This window comes from Anser brachyrhynchus, assembly GCF_964034855.1.
Source record: "Anser brachyrhynchus genome assembly, chromosome: 21".
NCBI classification, from domain to species: Eukaryota; Metazoa; Chordata; class Aves; order Anseriformes; family Anatidae; genus Anser; species Anser brachyrhynchus.
The window spans coordinates 3,179,026-3,195,293 of NC_137714.1; the positions used below are offsets into that span (position 1 = coordinate 3,179,026).

Here is a 16,268-nt window from a genome sequence, read left to right on the forward strand (position 1 = left end):
GCCACGGGGACGCGGCGCGGGGCCTGACGGGACCGCGGCGGGGCCGCCATGGAGGAGCGGCGGCGGCGGGCGCTGAGGCGGAGCCGGGTGCTGCTGGTGGAGGGGCTGCGGCTGGAGCCGCTCTGGGCGCCGCTGAGGGACCGCGGCGTGTTCACCGCCGCCATGGTGGAGGAGCTGCAGGTGGGGGGATGGCGGCGGGGGGTGAATTCCTGTCAGCGCGGTGGGCGCGGGCTGAGGGGAGCCTCCATCATGGCCTCGCGGTACCGTGAGGCGCTCGGGGCCCCTCAGCGAGGCTGTCACCCGTGGGCCGGCTGCCGGGGCCGGGTACCGGGTCCCTGTGGCCGGGTAACGGGTTCCTATGGCCGTGTACGGAGCCCTGCAGCCGGCTACTGGGGCCCTACGGCCGGGTACGGGGCGCTAAGGCTGGCTACCGGGACTTTACGGCTGCCTGTCGGGACCCTACAGCTGGCTACGGGGCCCTACGACCGGCTACCGGGGCCCTACGGCCGGCTACCGGGGCCCCATGGCCGGGGGTGTCCCCTCGTCCTTCCCCCCCCCAGCCCTAGGTCCTGTTCCCCAGGCACCTCAGTGGGGGGTGCAGGGGGGGAAGGCTGGAGGAGCGCCCCTGAGTCTCATCCCGTGTTTTTTCGCCCCCACAGAGTCTCGGCACACGCAGGGAGCAGGCCCGGCAGCTGGTTATCGACCTGGAGAGCCGCGGGCAGCGGGCTTTCCCCGTGTTCGTCTCGATCCTGCGGGACACAGGGCAGGGCGAGCTGGCGGATGCGCTGAGCGAGGCGTGCGGGAGCCTGCCGTCGCAGCCCAGAGACCTGAGGCCTGTGGAGCTGGAGCCGAGTGGAGAAAAGCGTGGTAAAAGTAAGTACCGAGGTCGTGGTTTGCTGCCCAGCGAGCTGCAGGATGGGGGGCAGCAGCCGGAGCTCCTCGCGCCCTGGAATTGCAGTGGGCTGGCGAGTGGGCTGTGAGGTCCTGGGTTTGTTATCCCAGAGCGTGGATCGTAGAGGGGGCTCTGCAGAGCTGCTGGGAGCACGTCATCCTTCCCAGGAGGGGGAATTGTTAAGCTCCAGCTGCGCTCTGGCAGCATCACAAGCCACCTTCCCCTTCTTTTCGCATGGAGCCTCCGCGCTGCTGCATTGAAAATGGATTCTGTTCCATTCTCACTATTCCTGTCTCGCGCTCTGCTGAATCCGTGCGCAGACCCAGCTTGTGTGGTTGCTGTGGGAAACTTTACGGAGCCCAAAAAGGGAAAACTGGAAGTGATGTTCCATCGCCCCCTTGCAGCAGCATTGTTGCAAGCTCTGGCCCTTTTGGGAAACTGAGGCTGTTTGCTTCTAGCATGAAATTGGCAGGGGTGGGAGGAAAGAGGTGACTGTCCTGTGCTGTTACAGGTGAGAGCACCGTGGAACGCTTGTCCATCCCGGTCCAAGACCAGAGCGAACAATTTCGAGCACCTCCTGCACCAGCCCAGGGTAAGCAACGTCCCAGTAGCCCTTAGGAAGGTCTCAGCAGCCCGTCAGTTCCTTGTTTGTCCTGGCACGCCATCGGGAGGCTCTTTACTGCTCCCTTTCTGGGAATTTCCAACTGTCTCGGAGGAGTGCCAGGCTGGAGGCAGCTCCTCCCAGATAACAGTGCCCTGTTTTGCCCAGGGCGTTCTCAGGCAGAGCCAGGCTCTCTCCAGGCTGGCCCCTGTGCTGCTTTTGGGGGAATTCACGTGTGTCACCCCCACGTTACGGGTGACGGGGCAGGGTTGGCGTGAAGAATGGCTGTAACAGCTCCTTGTTAAGTGTTAACTTCTCTGTTGTGTGTTGTAGGTTCAGCTGTCGACAAGAGCGACCACAATCTGGTTAGTACTCTAGATCCCTTTTTGCCTTCTTTCTATTCCAGTTTATCTGTCGTCGTGTCTGAGTTCTTTACTGCCATTCGTCTTGGAGGTTCTGTGTGCGTGGCGTGTAGGAGCCCGCCCTTTAAGACACGAAAAGACAGAGCAGGGTTGAAGATAATAGAGTGTCCATCCTCAGAAGACAGAGTCAAACGTCAAAAAGAGAGGCTTGTTGTGGCTTAAACTTGTAGTTGGACTAAAGAAGTCCCACAGCACGAAGCTCCACAGCTGCTGCAGCTGGAATTAATCCTGTGACAGCCACTTCTTGCACTCCACGACCCAAGGAATTGCTCTGAGCTGTAACCAGGCCGACTGGCTCAGAGAGGGTCAATGATTAGCCAGCTCCTCCTTAGGATCACCGTAGCTGTACCACAAATAACCTTACGTAGAGCTAAACATGGTGCTTAAAGTTTCCAGCAAGACAGCTAGTAATTTCCTCAGGCACCGAGGCAAGTATTGTCTGTGAGGTAGTGTTGTGACTTGGTAATCGTGGTGTTGAAAAATAGAAGCAGGGAAAACAACAACGAGCGCGTGCGGCAGCTTTTGTGCACCAGGAGGCTCGCAGCAAAGCAAGCAGTCAGGATTTGGAAATGTGTTTTTTGGGAGCCACCTTCTGACCACGCAGCTCACTCGCACCCGATGTGGGGCGGATGGTTTGGCCGCGTTCACTTGAAGCTCGTGGCCGTGGCAGCAGAAGGGTTTGGGTAGCTCTCCCGAATTACTGCTCTGCTGTAGTCGGTGCGCAGTCCGAGTCTCTAGGAGGTTGACCTGCCTGGTGTCTTGGCTCATCGCGTGTGCTCTCTGCGCTCTCGTGGTGAGTGTGCCTAAAAGGCTCCCAGAAACTTACCCACAGCATTACCTAGGTTGGAAGAGACCTCCAAGATCACCCAGTCCAACCTCTGACCTAACACTACCAAGTCCTCCACTAAACCACATCACCAAGCTCTACATCTAAACGTCTCTTAAAGACCTCCAGGGATGGTGACTCCACCACTTCCCTGGGCAGCCCATCCCAGTGCCTGACAACCTTTTTGGTACAGAAGTTCTTCCTAACATCCAACCTAAACCTCCCCCGGCACAACTTTAGCCCGTTCCTCCTCGTCCTAAAGTAGCAGAGCTGTGAAAAAGCTGTGAGATGAGCTGCTTTAAGGCCTCCTCTTCTTGTGTCCCACCTGGCTAGCTGCAAACACTCTGAATATGAGGGTGTTTAATTGCGACTCATCTAAAAGTTCCCTTATGGGCTTGTGCGTGCCAGGTGTACCAGCTGAAGGCAGACCCTTGTGGACACTGCCTGATCATCAACAACATCACCTTCAGCCCTGACTCCGGTCTGTCGACTCGAGTCGGATCCGATGTGGACTGCGAGAGGCTGGAGAAGCGCTTCAAGTCCTTGTGCTTCCGCGTCCAGACCTTGAAGGATCTCAAAGCTCAGGTGAGGGTGGCAGCAAGAGGACCCAATTCAATTCACCCCCGCTGGCTGAGTTTTGGTTCCAGGATGTGATTTATAGGGAAACCTGTGAGGCTCTGTTCGCATCATAGCTCTGACAGCCTCTGTTTTGGGTGTAGCCCCAGGGGTTTGACTTGCTTATCTGTGTGCGCCTCATCTGCCGCTCGAAGTCGCGGAGGGCAGGCAGGCAGGCAGCTAGAGTGGCTGCCAAAAGTAAGGCGAGGTGATTTGCTTGCCAGCCCGCCTCCTAATCAGGAGCAGTGCGTCTCAGCAGGTGAGTTGTGTAGAACGATATTTCATGTACATTGCTGTGTTGTGAAGGATGCAGCGAGGAAAGAAACCTCTTCAGATAAAGCGAGCGATGTGAAGTGGCAGCAGAACTGCAGAAATACTCTCTGCTTCGGGGCACGTGTGTGGGGTCTGTGTTATCCCACTTCTGCTGGACAGAAAGCAGCAGAGAAATTGACTGGGGCCTTCTGAGCAGCACAGCTGGGATAGGGCAGGGCCCAGGTAGTAATCTGTGGGCAGCGCGTGGTTCAAAAACCCTTCCCGTGATGTTTTTGACGTAGGAAATCAATGCAAAGCTGCGGAGTCTGGCGCAGCAGGACCACAGTGCCCTGGACTGCTGCCTGGTGGTCATCCTCTCCCACGGCTGTCAGGTAGGTTTGTCTCTCTTCCGAAGCAGCAAGGAGTTAACGCTTTCAGATTTGGGGGAGAGAAAACCCGAGTTCCTCCACTGCAGCCCGAGCCAGCGGTGCTGTTCCAAAGATCAGGCGGCCTTTGGACGAGTGCTCTCAGCTTCCGAAGGCAGCGTCTGCATTTCAGAACCAGATGGTGGGCGTAGAGCAGAGGGAGGTGGCGCTGACCTTTGTGCTGTAGTGCTCGAGTCCTTCCTGTTTCTCCAGCTCTAGTAAAGACCAAATATCACAAGTTGTGGGCCTCGAAGCGAGAGGAGAGCAGCTGTTCGCAAAAATGTTGTACGTTGTGTGCCCTTTGTCCCAGAGGGTAAAGAAGCCCGTTGCCAGAGGAGGTGGAATAGGAGTTGGATAATCAGGGAGGTTGGGATTCTGGGGTTTAGGATGTCCTAAATGCCTTCTGGGCATCCCTTCGCTGATGGAGCGCGCGTAATTGCACAAATACGAGGAAGTGAGATTTATTCTGGTAACTTTATGCTGGAAAGAGACAGAAAAGAGAGCGCTCGTGCAGAAACAGGTTTCCTCTGAGCTCACCGTTCTTTCTGTGTTAGTAGCTCTTGGATTTTCCTCTTTCAGACAAGCCATAATCAGTTTCCCGGAGGGATTTATGGAACGGACGGAAAAAGTATTCCAGTTGAAAAGATTGTGAGACATTTCGATGGGTCCAATTGCCCAAGTTTGAGAGGAAAACCCAAACTCTTCTTCATCCAGGCCTGTGGTGGAGGTGAATCTTTGTTTTAGCTCCAGTCGTGGAAGAGCTGCGAGGTGTGAGCAGGCTGGTCAGGCACGGTCAGGCTTCGGCTTCTCATTCCTGTGAAGTCCATTGCCTTTTTCTCCAGCTCTCTTTTGGTATTCCCAACTGTGTATTCTTACTGCTAACGCACGTCGAGTCAAAGGACTCGGGTGCGAGCATCTCACAGGAGGATAGAACTGGCTCGAGTGCGCTGGCGCAGTTCTTTCACACAGCTGGGAATGCAGAATGGGAGGAGGGTGTGCTGCCTGCCCTAGGTATTTAGCCACAAGGTTAGCAGGGAAGCATGGCCCGAGGGCGTCTGCGTGAATTTCCTGATGGCACCGACTCCAGCAGCAAGGCCAAAGAGCAGAAAAGCTTTGTTTCCTTGGAGGATTTCCTTGGGAAAATAGCATTTCTGTGGTTTTTTTTCCCCATCGTTTGATAACGGAGGATGTACGATTGCTGAATGTGTCAGGAGAGCAAGGGGGTTTCTTGTTCTGCTTTTTGCAGACCAAAAAGATCAAGGATTTGAAGTGGATTGCGAATCACCCAAAGATGAAGCTTGCAGAAATTCCGTAGAGTCGGATGCGACTCCTTTCCAGGCTCTGTCGGGTAATATGGACGAGCCGGATGCCGTAGCCAGTTTGCCCACACCCGGTGACATCTTGGTGTCCTATTCAACCTTTCCAGGTGAGATAACCCGTGCAAATCATTTGCCTGGCACAGACTAATTGGCGCCAAGGGTGCTAAACTCGTACTCGAGATGTCCTCCTAGTTCTGCAGCTGGATTTTGGAGATCTGGGGGAGGAAGCTGCTGCCGAACTGCCCCATCATGATGTAGTCGCTGTCCGTCATCGTACAAATAGAGCCACGTTCTGCACGCTTGTTTTGCTTTGTCTGGCCCTTCCTTAGCAACAGTTGAGCCCCTTGCAGCGTCCAGAACAGCTTTGTCACGATATTACAGGCAGAGGCAACAGGGGTGTGAAGAGGTTTTGGATTGGTTTGCTAAGGTGGTGGAAGAGACTGAGCTTCATGGCCAAAGTTAGGGGCAACTGTTGGAGATGGTCCTTGGAGGTGTGAAGCAAGACAACTGTAGGAGTAATTTTCTCCTCCTCTCTCTGAAGGTTTTGTCTCCTGGAGGGATAAGTCAAGCGGCTCATGGTATGTGGAAACGCTGGACAGCGTGCTGGGACAGCATGCCCATTCTGAAGACCTGCCAACCATGTTACTGCGGGTAAATGTCTTTTTTTTTTTTTTTAATTACTTTATTACTTTCCCTCCTCCTGTTTGTAGCCTTGAATGAGATGAAGGCAATAACCAGAGCTGCCGTCAGTCGGGGTAGGCAGGCCGACATTTGTAAAAGGAGCAATGTTACTGAACATAGTCTTGAAAATAACAGGTTTTAGTTTGTCAAGGAACATTCCCCCCCCCCCAGATTGCCTTAAGACAGAAGCAGGGCTCGTCAGTCCCACGCTCAGAACCTGAAGCTGTCCTTCCGTTCCCAGGTGGCAAATACTGTGTCTGCCAAGGGGAAGTTCAAGCAGATCCCGGGCTGTTTCAACTTCCTCCGTAAAAAATTCTTCTTCATGTGCAAGTGACGTGTGGGCGCTGAGCTCCCCGCCGAGGTGAAAATCGCTTCCCCGTGGCCGGACGAAAGCTGTGCCTGCTGTAGCTCGGACTGGGTGGTCCTGGTGGCCGTTGTCTGTCCATGGAGATGCTCGTCTTGAGAAATGTAATCTGTGAGCAGTCATCACTGTGAAATAGCAATAAAATAGCACTGGCCCTGTGCTAATGACGAGGAAGGGGCGTTTGAAGAAACCGCCTTTGCCAGGGTGCGCATCAGCCCCATCCTCCGCGTTCATGGGGCAGGGGCCTCTACCTGGCTGTGACGTGGCTGCGCTCTGCCTCTTGGTGCCGGTCTTTGGTGATCGTGTTTGTGTCCTTTTTGCTGCCTGGCTAGCTGATTGAGGGAATCAATGGAATTGACCGATGGAATAAATGGAAAGGAATGATTTCTCCAACAACAAATTTTCTTTCTCAATAAAACAAAAAAACAAAAGGCAAAAAATCTTTCCCATTGTGTTGTCATCCATTCCCTCTCATGCATGCCCTTTCAGCATGTGCAAAAAGCTAAATGTGTAGCCTAAGTGTGTAGAAATGCCTAAAATGTGTAGGGCAAGAAAGAAACCTTGCTTGAAAAGTTTAATCTTCTGCTGTTAACGCAGCAGAGAAGGGGAAGCATGTCCTTCAGAGGAACCACGTGGATGCTGAATGTGCGTCACTGCAGAAAACTGGTGAGGATTCCTTTGAATATCAGTTCTGGTAGCATCAAAGCCCTTACAAGATACCGCGTGTAGCTGTGACGACATTTTCAGGTCACAAGCTGTGTGTTTGGGAGTTAAAGGGAAGGAATCTGTGAGCCTGATGAGCCACCGCTGTGTTGCAGCAGCCGCGGAAGGGATGTGCAGCCTGGCCATCGCTCTCCTGGCACCATTCCTGCGGCAGAACAAGGCCAGGGTGAAGAGAGCCGCTCCGACAGCCACATGGCCACAGCGCTTGGGTGGGTCTTCACAGCTCCTTTTTGTTGCATGAGGCTTTCAACACTTCAGAAGCCGTGTGGGGTTGTTTTCAGCATTGCAAATACAGATTGCGCTGCGGTCTGCTAGGGAAGGGGTGTTTGCAGCGATCGGGGGCCGTGTGACGCTCAAATGCGGCATTTACAGGCACTGGGTATTTGCAGGCCCCTCTGTTGGGAGCACTGGAGGTGAGGGCTGTGCCATCCACAGCTTTGCAGGGTTTGGCCAGGCCTAGTGTCGATGTGCCGGGGGGGCAGGAAGGCCTTGCAGAGGGACCTGGGCAGGATGGGTCAATGGGCAGAGGCCGTGGGATGAGGTTCAACATGGCCAAGTGCCGGGTCCTGCACTTGGGGCACAGCAACCCCACGCAGCGCTACAGGCTTGGGGCAGAGTGGCTGGAAAGCTGTGCAGGGGAAAAGGCTCTGGGGGTGTTGGTTGATGCTCACCTGAACACGAGCCAGCAGGTGCCCAGGTGGCCAAGAAGGCCGACAGCATCCTGGTTGTGTCAGGAGTAGTGCAGCCAGCAGGACCAGGGAGGTGATCGTCCCCCTGGGCTCTGCTCTGGTGAGGCCGCACCTCGAGTGCTGGGTTCAGCTTTGGGCCCCTCACTACAGGAAGGACCTCGAGGCCCCGCAGTGTCCACAACCTTTCATAACATAGCATTACTTTACACAAGTACAAGTTGGTGTATGTAGCACTTAGCAGCTATATCTAAAAAAACTTGTACGTTTACCTTTACACGTACTTACTTTTGCTATAAGGCTATGTACGAACATTATGTATAGAAGTAAAAGAAAAAGTAAGGTAAGTAATCATAGCTGTACTTTTGTACAGGAAAGATCGAAGTACTTATCTACGTGTATTTAACCACTTGCAAATGATAGTTACAGTTTCTGTTTACAAAAACATATACCCTAAAAATGCGCTCATTTGACTAGGCGAGCTCATTACTGGAACAACAGAAAGGTGGAAACATGCTTGTGTAACGTGCAACAGCGTCTACATAACTAGAGGTTGCGTAGAGGATCTTATCGTAACTTTACAAGTAGGTTGTGTACGAGGAGTACGGGTGTTGTTAAATTACTGTTTGCATAAAGGGACTTTTAACTAACTTACCTGTATGATGTTTGCAGGCAAACTACTTAGATTTTGCGCTTTCAAGCAGATTTCAGGTAGTAAAATACTTTCGGTGTATGCTTTCAACAAAAATTTCAGTCCCTATGAAGTCTCTATCCCTATATATAAACTTATTGAAAGAAGTGTGAAGTATAAATAATGGAGATAGTTTTTCTTTAAAATTATTACGTTTGTACTTAGATCAAACATTGACAGTAGATAAAATTTTAAGTAATAGATTGTCCAGCATAAGTTATAGATTACTTTAGATTTACGGAAATAATGAAAAATAGGTATGAAAATTTGTATACAATTATGGTTTTTCCTTATTAGACTCTGTACAACATACAAAGTACCGGTTTAAAAAAATCTCTATTTTTTTTTGTGTAGGTACCTGAGTACTGTGTAAGTAACTGAGTACTGCAAAGTTACCTGAGTACTGTATAAGTACAAATTTATTTTACTATTTTTTTCTAAGTTTTCTGAGTAGATAACTGGAATAGTGTATTCTAGAGTACTAAAGTTACCTACGTATATATGCCTATCTACACTGCAGTGTACTATAGTTACCTAGCAGCTTGTACTTTCTAGAAAGTACTTTTTATTACTCTTACTGTCTGTATGTTTGCTACCTACTGATAGTTTAGTAGTTTATACTTTTAAATTGTATTTGTGGGTAATTATACAGTTGATGTTCGGTCTTAAATAAAACAGATTTAATACTTAAAACTGCTTCTGTTATAAACGTTACTTTTAGGGCAAAGTGGGCCGCTTCTTTCCGTCTCCCTGCCGTGCCAGGCGTGTGCCACAGCAAGGTGAGAGGGCTCCACCCGCAGCACTGCCCGCCACACCAGCCACCCCAAACCTGTCAGGGCCCCGTGGCGCTCACACCGCAGTCCCGGGGTGTTTTTGGCTGTGCCTCGACGGCTGCCCAACGCCCCAGGGCTCGGCCACCCGGGGTGCTGGGGAGCTGCATGGGCACGTCACTGGGTCTGGGGAGCTGATGCTGATGGGGCTGACACCGACGGGACAACGGCAGCTGGTTGCACCCCTTCTGGGAGGCTGCGCCTTCCCCACGACCTGCTCTGGGGCGAGAACCACACGTGTGGAGGGGCAGGGGCCTCGGTGCTGCCGTGGAACGCAGAATACACGTGCTATTTCATTACCATGTCCGTGCTTCTTTAGGTACGTACCGTTGAAAACAGCATCACATAATTTCCGTGTAAAGTATTTAAGTTATCTTTCCTGTAATATTATTTCTCCTACAAAAGCCCAGGGACAAAGGCACAGAGAACAGGGGCCGGCCCTGGCACAAGGATCCCAAGGAGCCCTTTTGGGGACACACCGGGCACGACCACCCCACCTGCATCAGCAGCACCCCCCTGCAGTGTTTGGTGCCCCAGCTGGCTGCCACTGTGCAGCCCCTGCCCTGGGGGACCAGTGCACCTCTGGGGCCCTCGCTGGATCCCCCGCAGCCCCTGGGGGCCAGAGCCAGCCCAGCCCCAGCCTGGCCTCTCCCACCCTAAAATGCCGGGACAGACTTGATGCCTGCTCCCCACAGGTCTGGGGCTTGCCTCACTGAGCCCCCATCCACCCCACCCAGTAACCACAGGGCCAAACGAAGCCGGTTATTTCTCTTTATTGCACGCCCGAAGCTCCACGGTAGGCGACACCGGCCGCACGTCCTCAGTTGGCACTGATTTTCTGCCGAAGCCAAGAGAGAGGCCCCACGGTCAGACCCGCGGCTGGGTGACGACGAGGGAGACCCCAACGGCAGGGGAGCCTCGCTGAGGGGCCAGGCACCCACCTCGTTGATCCAGTCGATGTAGGCAGACACCCGCGTGAAGACGGTCGGCTTCTTGTACGTGTTGCAGCCCCAGGAGGAGCCGAAGCTGACGATGCCGTGCACCTCCCAGAGCCCGTCGCGCTGGCAGCTCAGGGGGCCGCCTGAATCCCCCTGCCCAGGCACGGCACAGCGTTACCGCTGGCATGCCCCGCAGCTTCCCCCCCCCCCCCTCCAGGGGGTCGCCAGCCTTCCCCGCTTTGCCCACACTCACGTTGCAGCCCGAGACGACGCCGTCGCCGCCCGCGCACACCATGGAGGTGCGCACCAGGCCGCCCCACCAGTCGGCCTGCGAGCAGGTGCTGTAGTCCACCACCGGCAGCAGCGCCTGCTGCAGGACCTCAGCCAGGGGCCCGTTCGCTGCAACGACAGCCTCACCTTGCACCCGCGGCGCCCGGTCCCCATCCCATTTATACCCCCCCCGCCCCATGGCCGCCCCCTGCTTACTCCAGAGGCGTCCCCAGCCGGTAACTTCGCAGGGGTAGTCGTTGGGCAGCTCCAGGCCGCTGGGCGGCAAGCAGGCTGCCTGGATGCTGGCGCTCTCCTGCACCGGCTGCGTCAGCTTGATCAGGGCGATGTCGTTGCTGCAAGGAGAAGCCGCGTGGAGAGGAAGGGGGGGAACCGGCAAAACCCCACCGCCACCCCGGCACGGGGCCACAGCCCCCTCCCTCCCAGCTGCCATCACCCTCTCCTACATGATGAAGTAGGAGTTCCAGTTCTCGTGCACGATGAACTTCTCCACGTCCGCCACCACGGCGCCGTCGTCCTCTGCGGTCAGGTCGTGCTCACCCAGCACCACGCGGTACGTCAGGCTCGAGCTGCCGGCAGCACGGAGCGGGGATCAGCGGCAGCAGCACCTGGGTTCCCCCCCCCCAGTCCCTTCCCCATCACCCACCTGAAGCAGTGGGCGGCCGTCAGCACCCAGCTGGGGGCGATGAGGGTCCCACCGCACGTGTGGCTCCAGCCCCCGTTGCGGCTGTACTGCAGCGAGATCTGGGAGGGCACAGGCGCAGCGTGGGGGCAGGTAGCCGGCCGCCCCTTCCCCACTCCCCCAGCCCCAGGACGGGTTCCCGGTGTTGGTGCCACAGCCCCTGCCCCTTACCTGCCACGGCCAGCTGTGGGCAACGGCATCCACACCGCCCACCACGCGGGCGCCCAGCTGGGGCGGCACGGCCGGCTGCCCGCATCCGTAGGCTGCGCGACACCCGGAACGGGGACATTAGTGACCACGGGGGGGGGACGTTAGTGGACACGGGTGGGACATGCTGTTCCCCCCGGCCCCGGCTCCTCACCCACCGTAGCCCAGCAGCACAGCAAGACACAGAGCCCCCAGCATGGTCGCGGTCGTGGTGCGGCAGGACCGAGGCACCCCCAGCTCTTATAGCACGGCCGTGCCGCCTCAGGGCCACCGCCCGGCCTTGTGCCCCGGCGTCCCTCTGGTGGCAGGTGGCAGATGTCCCACAGCAGCACAGGCTGCTTGCGTGCCTCCCCCCCCCCCTCCCCGGCTATTTCGGGAGGTCTTATCGGGGCGGCCCAAGCCCTCCTGGGAACGGATGCACTTGTCCTGCGCGCACCCTTCCGTCCCATGGGGTGGACGTGGCACCCACGCTCGCCTCGTCACGGGGGGGGCTGCGACCGCTCCACAGTCAAGTGGGGACGCCGGGGGTGCCAATCCCCTCCCCACAGTGCTCCCGGAGCCCTCTCCCACCGTCCTAAACGCCCACCATGCAGCCGGCTCCCCACCGTCCCCTGGGCATAGGCAGCTGCAAGACTTAGGAAATATAATCTTTATTTGGGATTTAAAAAAAAAAAAAAAAAAAAAGACACAACACACACCCGTGCCACGGACTGGAAGGAGCAGCTGAGACAAACACCGCCCTGGACATTACGGTCACCGGTACAACCCTTCCCCAAAGGAACAGCGGTCGAGCTACGGGAGACACCACTTGCTGGAGCGCTTTCCCTTCGGGCTGCTTAGAAGACGAACACAAAAAAATAAAGCTTCTCCGCCCTGCGGCGGCCTTTCCGGACATCTTTTACCAAAATAAACAGAATCTGAGCGGACACAAGGCCGCCTCCGCTCTGACCCTGAGGGTCACGTAGGGGCAGGCGCTTGCCCGCTTCGCACAGAGGATACAGCGACACTGAACACGCAGACAACGACTCCGCCGGCCCTCGCTCCGCTGCCGCAGAGGTCGGCCCCGGGGGCTCGCCCCGCTCCCGGTGCCACCAGCGCGCCGCGCACGCAGCGACGCCGATGGGCACCGACCCGCGGCACAGCACCCAGCCCGGCCCAAATCACGGCGCATGCAAGACACGACGACACCCAGGGGACAAGCGCCGCTCGGGGGAGAGGGGATGGCTGGGGACGGCAGGGACAGCCAGGCACGACTCCTCCTGCACGAGGCTCCCCCAGCACCGCTACGTCCCTCCGGCACGGCGCTGACCCGCGGTCACTGCGCGAAGGCGGACTGCAGCTCCTTGAATGCCGCCTTCCTCTGCTTCAGCTCCTCCGCCTGCTTCTTCTTCTCTTCCTGCTCTGCTCTGATCTCCTCCTCGAAGCGGCTGGCCTCCGTCATGGCCTGCGCCTGGGGACAGCGGCACGTCCGCAGAGGTCCCCGACCCCCCACCAGCCCTCAGTGTGGCTTGCGGCCCTTACCTTGGCCTCAAAAAAGCTCTTGGCTCCCTTCACGCCCTCCGTCGAGACGTCGATCTCGGAGAGCCGGGCCAGGGCGTGCAGCCCGCTGTCCTCCTGCAGCTCGCCTGCTGCCGCCTTGCGGAAGATCAGCAGGAACTGCGACACAGAGCGGGTTGTCCCCGTCACCGCCAGCTCCCAGCTGCCTCTCCCCTACCCAAGCGTGCAGGGACTGCAAGGAGACAGCCCGGGCTCACCTCCCGGCCACCCAGCCCTGCTACGTACCTCGCGGAAGCTCAGCTTGCTGTCCAGGTCCTCGTCCACCTCCTTGATCATGTTCTTCAGGCCAATGTGCGTCTGCGGCGCTCCCAGCTTCTCCATCATCAGCTTCAGCTCCATCAGGTCGATGAAGCCGTCCCTCCCCGCGTCGTACCTGCGGGCCAGCAGCACAGCCCCATCGCACCGTATCGCTCCCTGCCAGCTCGGCCGCGGCGTCGGGCTGCCTCGCCAAACCGCCGCCGCCTCCACCCGACCGCTAACAGCCCCCAGGAGCGTCTTCAGCGCTCCCTCGCTCCTCCTGCCCATCGAGCGCGCTTCCTGGCACCGGCACCTGCGGGGATGCTGCCAAGCGCGCAGCCAGCGCTGCGCAGGACCACGGGATGAACCCCGTGTGCTGCAGGCACCGCTCCCCTCCTCGCTGCACGGCCCACGGGAGGGAGGCACTGAGGCCCCCAGGAAACGCTGCCTCGCCACACGGGGCTCTGCGGGGCACAACGCGAAGGTGGAGGAGGAGAGGGGAGCAGGCACAACGCACCGCAGCCCCCCCGCCAGCGTGCCGGGCTGACGCCTCGCCCGGAGCAGCGCTGGAGACACCTCACAGGGCTTTTCTTGACTTCTCTCTTCTAAGGCTGCAGGAAACGCGGCTGCTATGCGCGGCGGCGCTCAGCACGACAGGCAGCTCCGCGGGGCTGTGACTCATCTGTCCCCTCGCTGCCGCGGTCTGCTCGGCTCTGAGCACAGCTGCAGCCCGTTTTCTCTCATGCACCGCTACGAGCTGGCCTGGGGGGCACAAAGCCTTCACGCTCTCTTCCTCCGAGCTCTGGTGGCAGCGGGGGGTTGGCGAGCTCTGCTGCTCCAAAGCGAGCCCCCGGCCGCGGCCACCGCAGCGAACGTGCATTTCTGCATCCGCTGGGGTGGGCTTTGCATCCTCTCCCGTGTCGCAATCCTTCTAACACAACAGGGAAAGGGGGGAGAAAGGACAAACCGCTCACATGGCGCGCTTGCAGTGAGTGCAGTGTGGCCAGGGCTCGGCTCCGCAGCCCGGCCGTTGCCCCTACCCCACGTTCTTCCCCTTGGGGACCCCCCCCGCCTTGCTCACAGCTTCCCCGGCCACGCGGCCGCCGCCGCTGCCTCTCCTCCCACCTCCCGCGCTGCTCCTTTCGCTGCGGCGCGTGCGAGCACACACGTCTGGCTGCCGCCCGCGGCTCCACCGACAGACCCCACGCCGCTGCCATCTGCTGCGCCAGCCCCGGCCAGAGCACACCCGGACGCCGTGGGGCTGCCCGTGTCCACACCCCAGCCCTGCCTTGTGCTTCGGGGGGCAGCAGCTCCGTGCCCTCCTCCTCCTCCTCGTCCTCGCCTGGCACTCAGCGTGGCTCGAGCGATGCTGCGCAGCACGCTGGCTCTGCTTTTCAGCTCACAGCACCATTTATCCCTGGTGCTGGCTAGGACAAGGGGCAGCGCCGCACAGGCACGCGCCTGGCAGCGCCGTTCCAACACTCCCGGGACATTCCCGTGCTCCGGGAGAGCGCGATGCCTGCGCACAGCACCCGCCAGGCGCTGCAGGATGCTCCGAGCTGTCCCGCTCGCTCCCGGCTACTCACACACCCCCTGGGCCTGTCAGAGCTGGGTTCAGAGCTGCTGCAGCTCCCGTTTTCCCCTGGAAATTTCCAGACCTCCGCACCTGCCGCCAGCTTCCCCCCTCGCTGGCTCCTGCTGACCCAGGGCAGTGCAGCAGGGGCCTGAGCTCACAGACCCGCGCTTGCGGCATCGCGCCTCGCCGTGCGTGGGGACACGCGGCACGACAAGGGACCCCGAGGACGTGCCACCTACCCGCTCAGGACCTGCTGCTGCAGCCCGGTCCCGTGCACGCAGGCAGGGCAGAGGTCCTGGGGGTCCTGGTGCGGCTGGGGGAGCGCTGCCCCCACCTCCCCCCGGGGCGCTGTGGCAGGAGCACGTTTGCGCCTCTGTCCCCATCCCCGGCCTCGTCCGCAAGGTTTTGGGGTGCCCCCCCTGCCTCCAGGGACACGGTGGGGGCTGCGTGCACGGGTACCTCGCTGCAAGGATTTTAGGGTCGGGGGCTTCCTGCAAGGGAACAGGGGGTACCGGGAACCCCTCCCGTGAGGAGCCAAGGGGGGGGGGGGGGCCTGGGGATCCCCTCCTGCACGGAACCGGGGTCACCCCACGGGCTGCTCCTGCAGGGAGCCAAGGAGGGGGGCTGCGAGGAACGGGGGAGCTGGGGGTCCCCTCCTGCAAGGGCTGGGGGGCTTCCAGGGTCCCCCCCAAGCACCTACAGCCGGGATGGGACGGGGGGGGGGGGGGGGGGGATCCCGGGGGTGCCTCCTGCAAGGAAGCGGGGGCTTCCAGAGACACCCACAGCAGGCAGCAGCTAGGGGGGGACCTTCCCGGGGACCCCCCCTCCGCCCCTTCTCCCCAACTCACTGTCGGAAGAGCCGCTCCATGTCGCGGAGCTGCCGCCGGGAGAACTCGCGGAACTCCGCCGCGGGGCTGAAGAGGCGGCGGCCCCCCCCGGGGGACCCCTCGGCGCCCCCCGCCCTCCCCGCGGGGCTGCCCGGGGGGAGCGGCCCCGGCCCCGGCCCCGGCTCCGCTTCGTGCCGCCGCTGCTGCTGCTCCGTTTCTCCTTCCTGCATCCCCAGCCGCCGGCCCAGCCTCTCCGCCAGCTCCTCCGCCGCCATGGTGCCCGGATGGCCGCCCCGCTCCGCCCCGCTCCGCCCCGCAGCCCGACGCCCCCTGCCCCCCGCGGACCCCCCCCCGGGGGTGGGATCGGAGGTGGGGGAGAGCCGCCGGGGGGGGGGGGCTCCGGTCCCCGGCATCCGCCCGCAGGGGACCCGCATCCACGCCCGCAGCACGCGGGGCCGCGCCTTGTCCCGACGCTAAGGGGCAGGGATGGAGGAAGGTGGCGTTTGGGGTCCCCTGGATCCCCCCCAGAACCTGCCCCAGGGCGCCGGGGGATCGCCCGCGGCGTGTGCTGCGGTGCCCCATGCCCACGAGCATCGCCTGCCACTCGCGCAGAGCTCCGGTCTTGCCCC

The 16,268-nt window shown here is 59.2% G+C and overlaps 3 protein-coding genes across 4 annotated transcripts; 1 reads left to right on the plus strand and 2 right to left on the minus strand.

Moving 5' to 3' along the window:
* Positions 1 to 5: 5 nt before the first annotated feature.
* Positions 6 to 6,837, plus strand: CASP9 (caspase 9). The gene is made up of 10 exons (XM_080564108.1): positions 6 to 180; positions 660 to 873; positions 1,404 to 1,484; positions 1,827 to 1,858; positions 3,150 to 3,326; positions 3,911 to 4,000; positions 4,613 to 4,760; positions 5,280 to 5,459; positions 5,894 to 6,003; positions 6,275 to 6,837. Exons 1-10 carry the CDS (start codon positions 49 to 51, stop codon positions 6,365 to 6,367), a joined length of 1,257 nt encoding a protein of 418 aa, XP_080420234.1. The 5' UTR covers positions 6 to 48; the 3' UTR covers positions 6,368 to 6,837.
* Positions 6,838 to 9,835: 2,998 nt separating this feature from the next.
* CTRC (chymotrypsin C) lies at positions 9,836 to 11,925 on the minus strand. Of its 2 annotated transcripts, XM_080564118.1 has the most exons (8): positions 11,601 to 11,925; positions 11,407 to 11,498; positions 11,200 to 11,297; positions 11,000 to 11,122; positions 10,752 to 10,888; positions 10,519 to 10,664; positions 10,269 to 10,418; positions 9,997 to 10,165 (listed from the first exon to the last, which is right to left on the minus strand). In XM_080564118.1, the coding sequence occupies exons 1-8, from the start codon at positions 11,638 to 11,640 to the stop codon at positions 10,148 to 10,150; spliced, it is 804 nt and encodes a 267-aa protein (XP_080420244.1). In that variant the 5' UTR covers positions 11,641 to 11,925; the 3' UTR covers positions 9,997 to 10,147. The 2 variants fall into 2 exon arrangements, with proteins under 2 accessions (XP_080420243.1, XP_080420244.1); XM_080564117.1 differs by having other exon boundaries at positions 9,836 to 10,418.
* A 151-nt stretch (positions 11,926 to 12,076) lies between these two features.
* EFHD2 (EF-hand domain family member D2) lies at positions 12,077 to 16,152 on the minus strand. The gene is made up of 4 exons (XM_080564127.1): positions 15,661 to 16,152; positions 13,225 to 13,372; positions 12,964 to 13,098; positions 12,077 to 12,892 (listed from the first exon to the last, which is right to left on the minus strand). The coding sequence occupies exons 1-4, from the start codon at positions 16,071 to 16,073 to the stop codon at positions 12,758 to 12,760; spliced, it is 831 nt and encodes a 276-aa protein (XP_080420253.1). The 5' UTR covers positions 16,074 to 16,152; the 3' UTR covers positions 12,077 to 12,757.
* Positions 16,153 to 16,268: the final 116 nt, after the last annotated feature.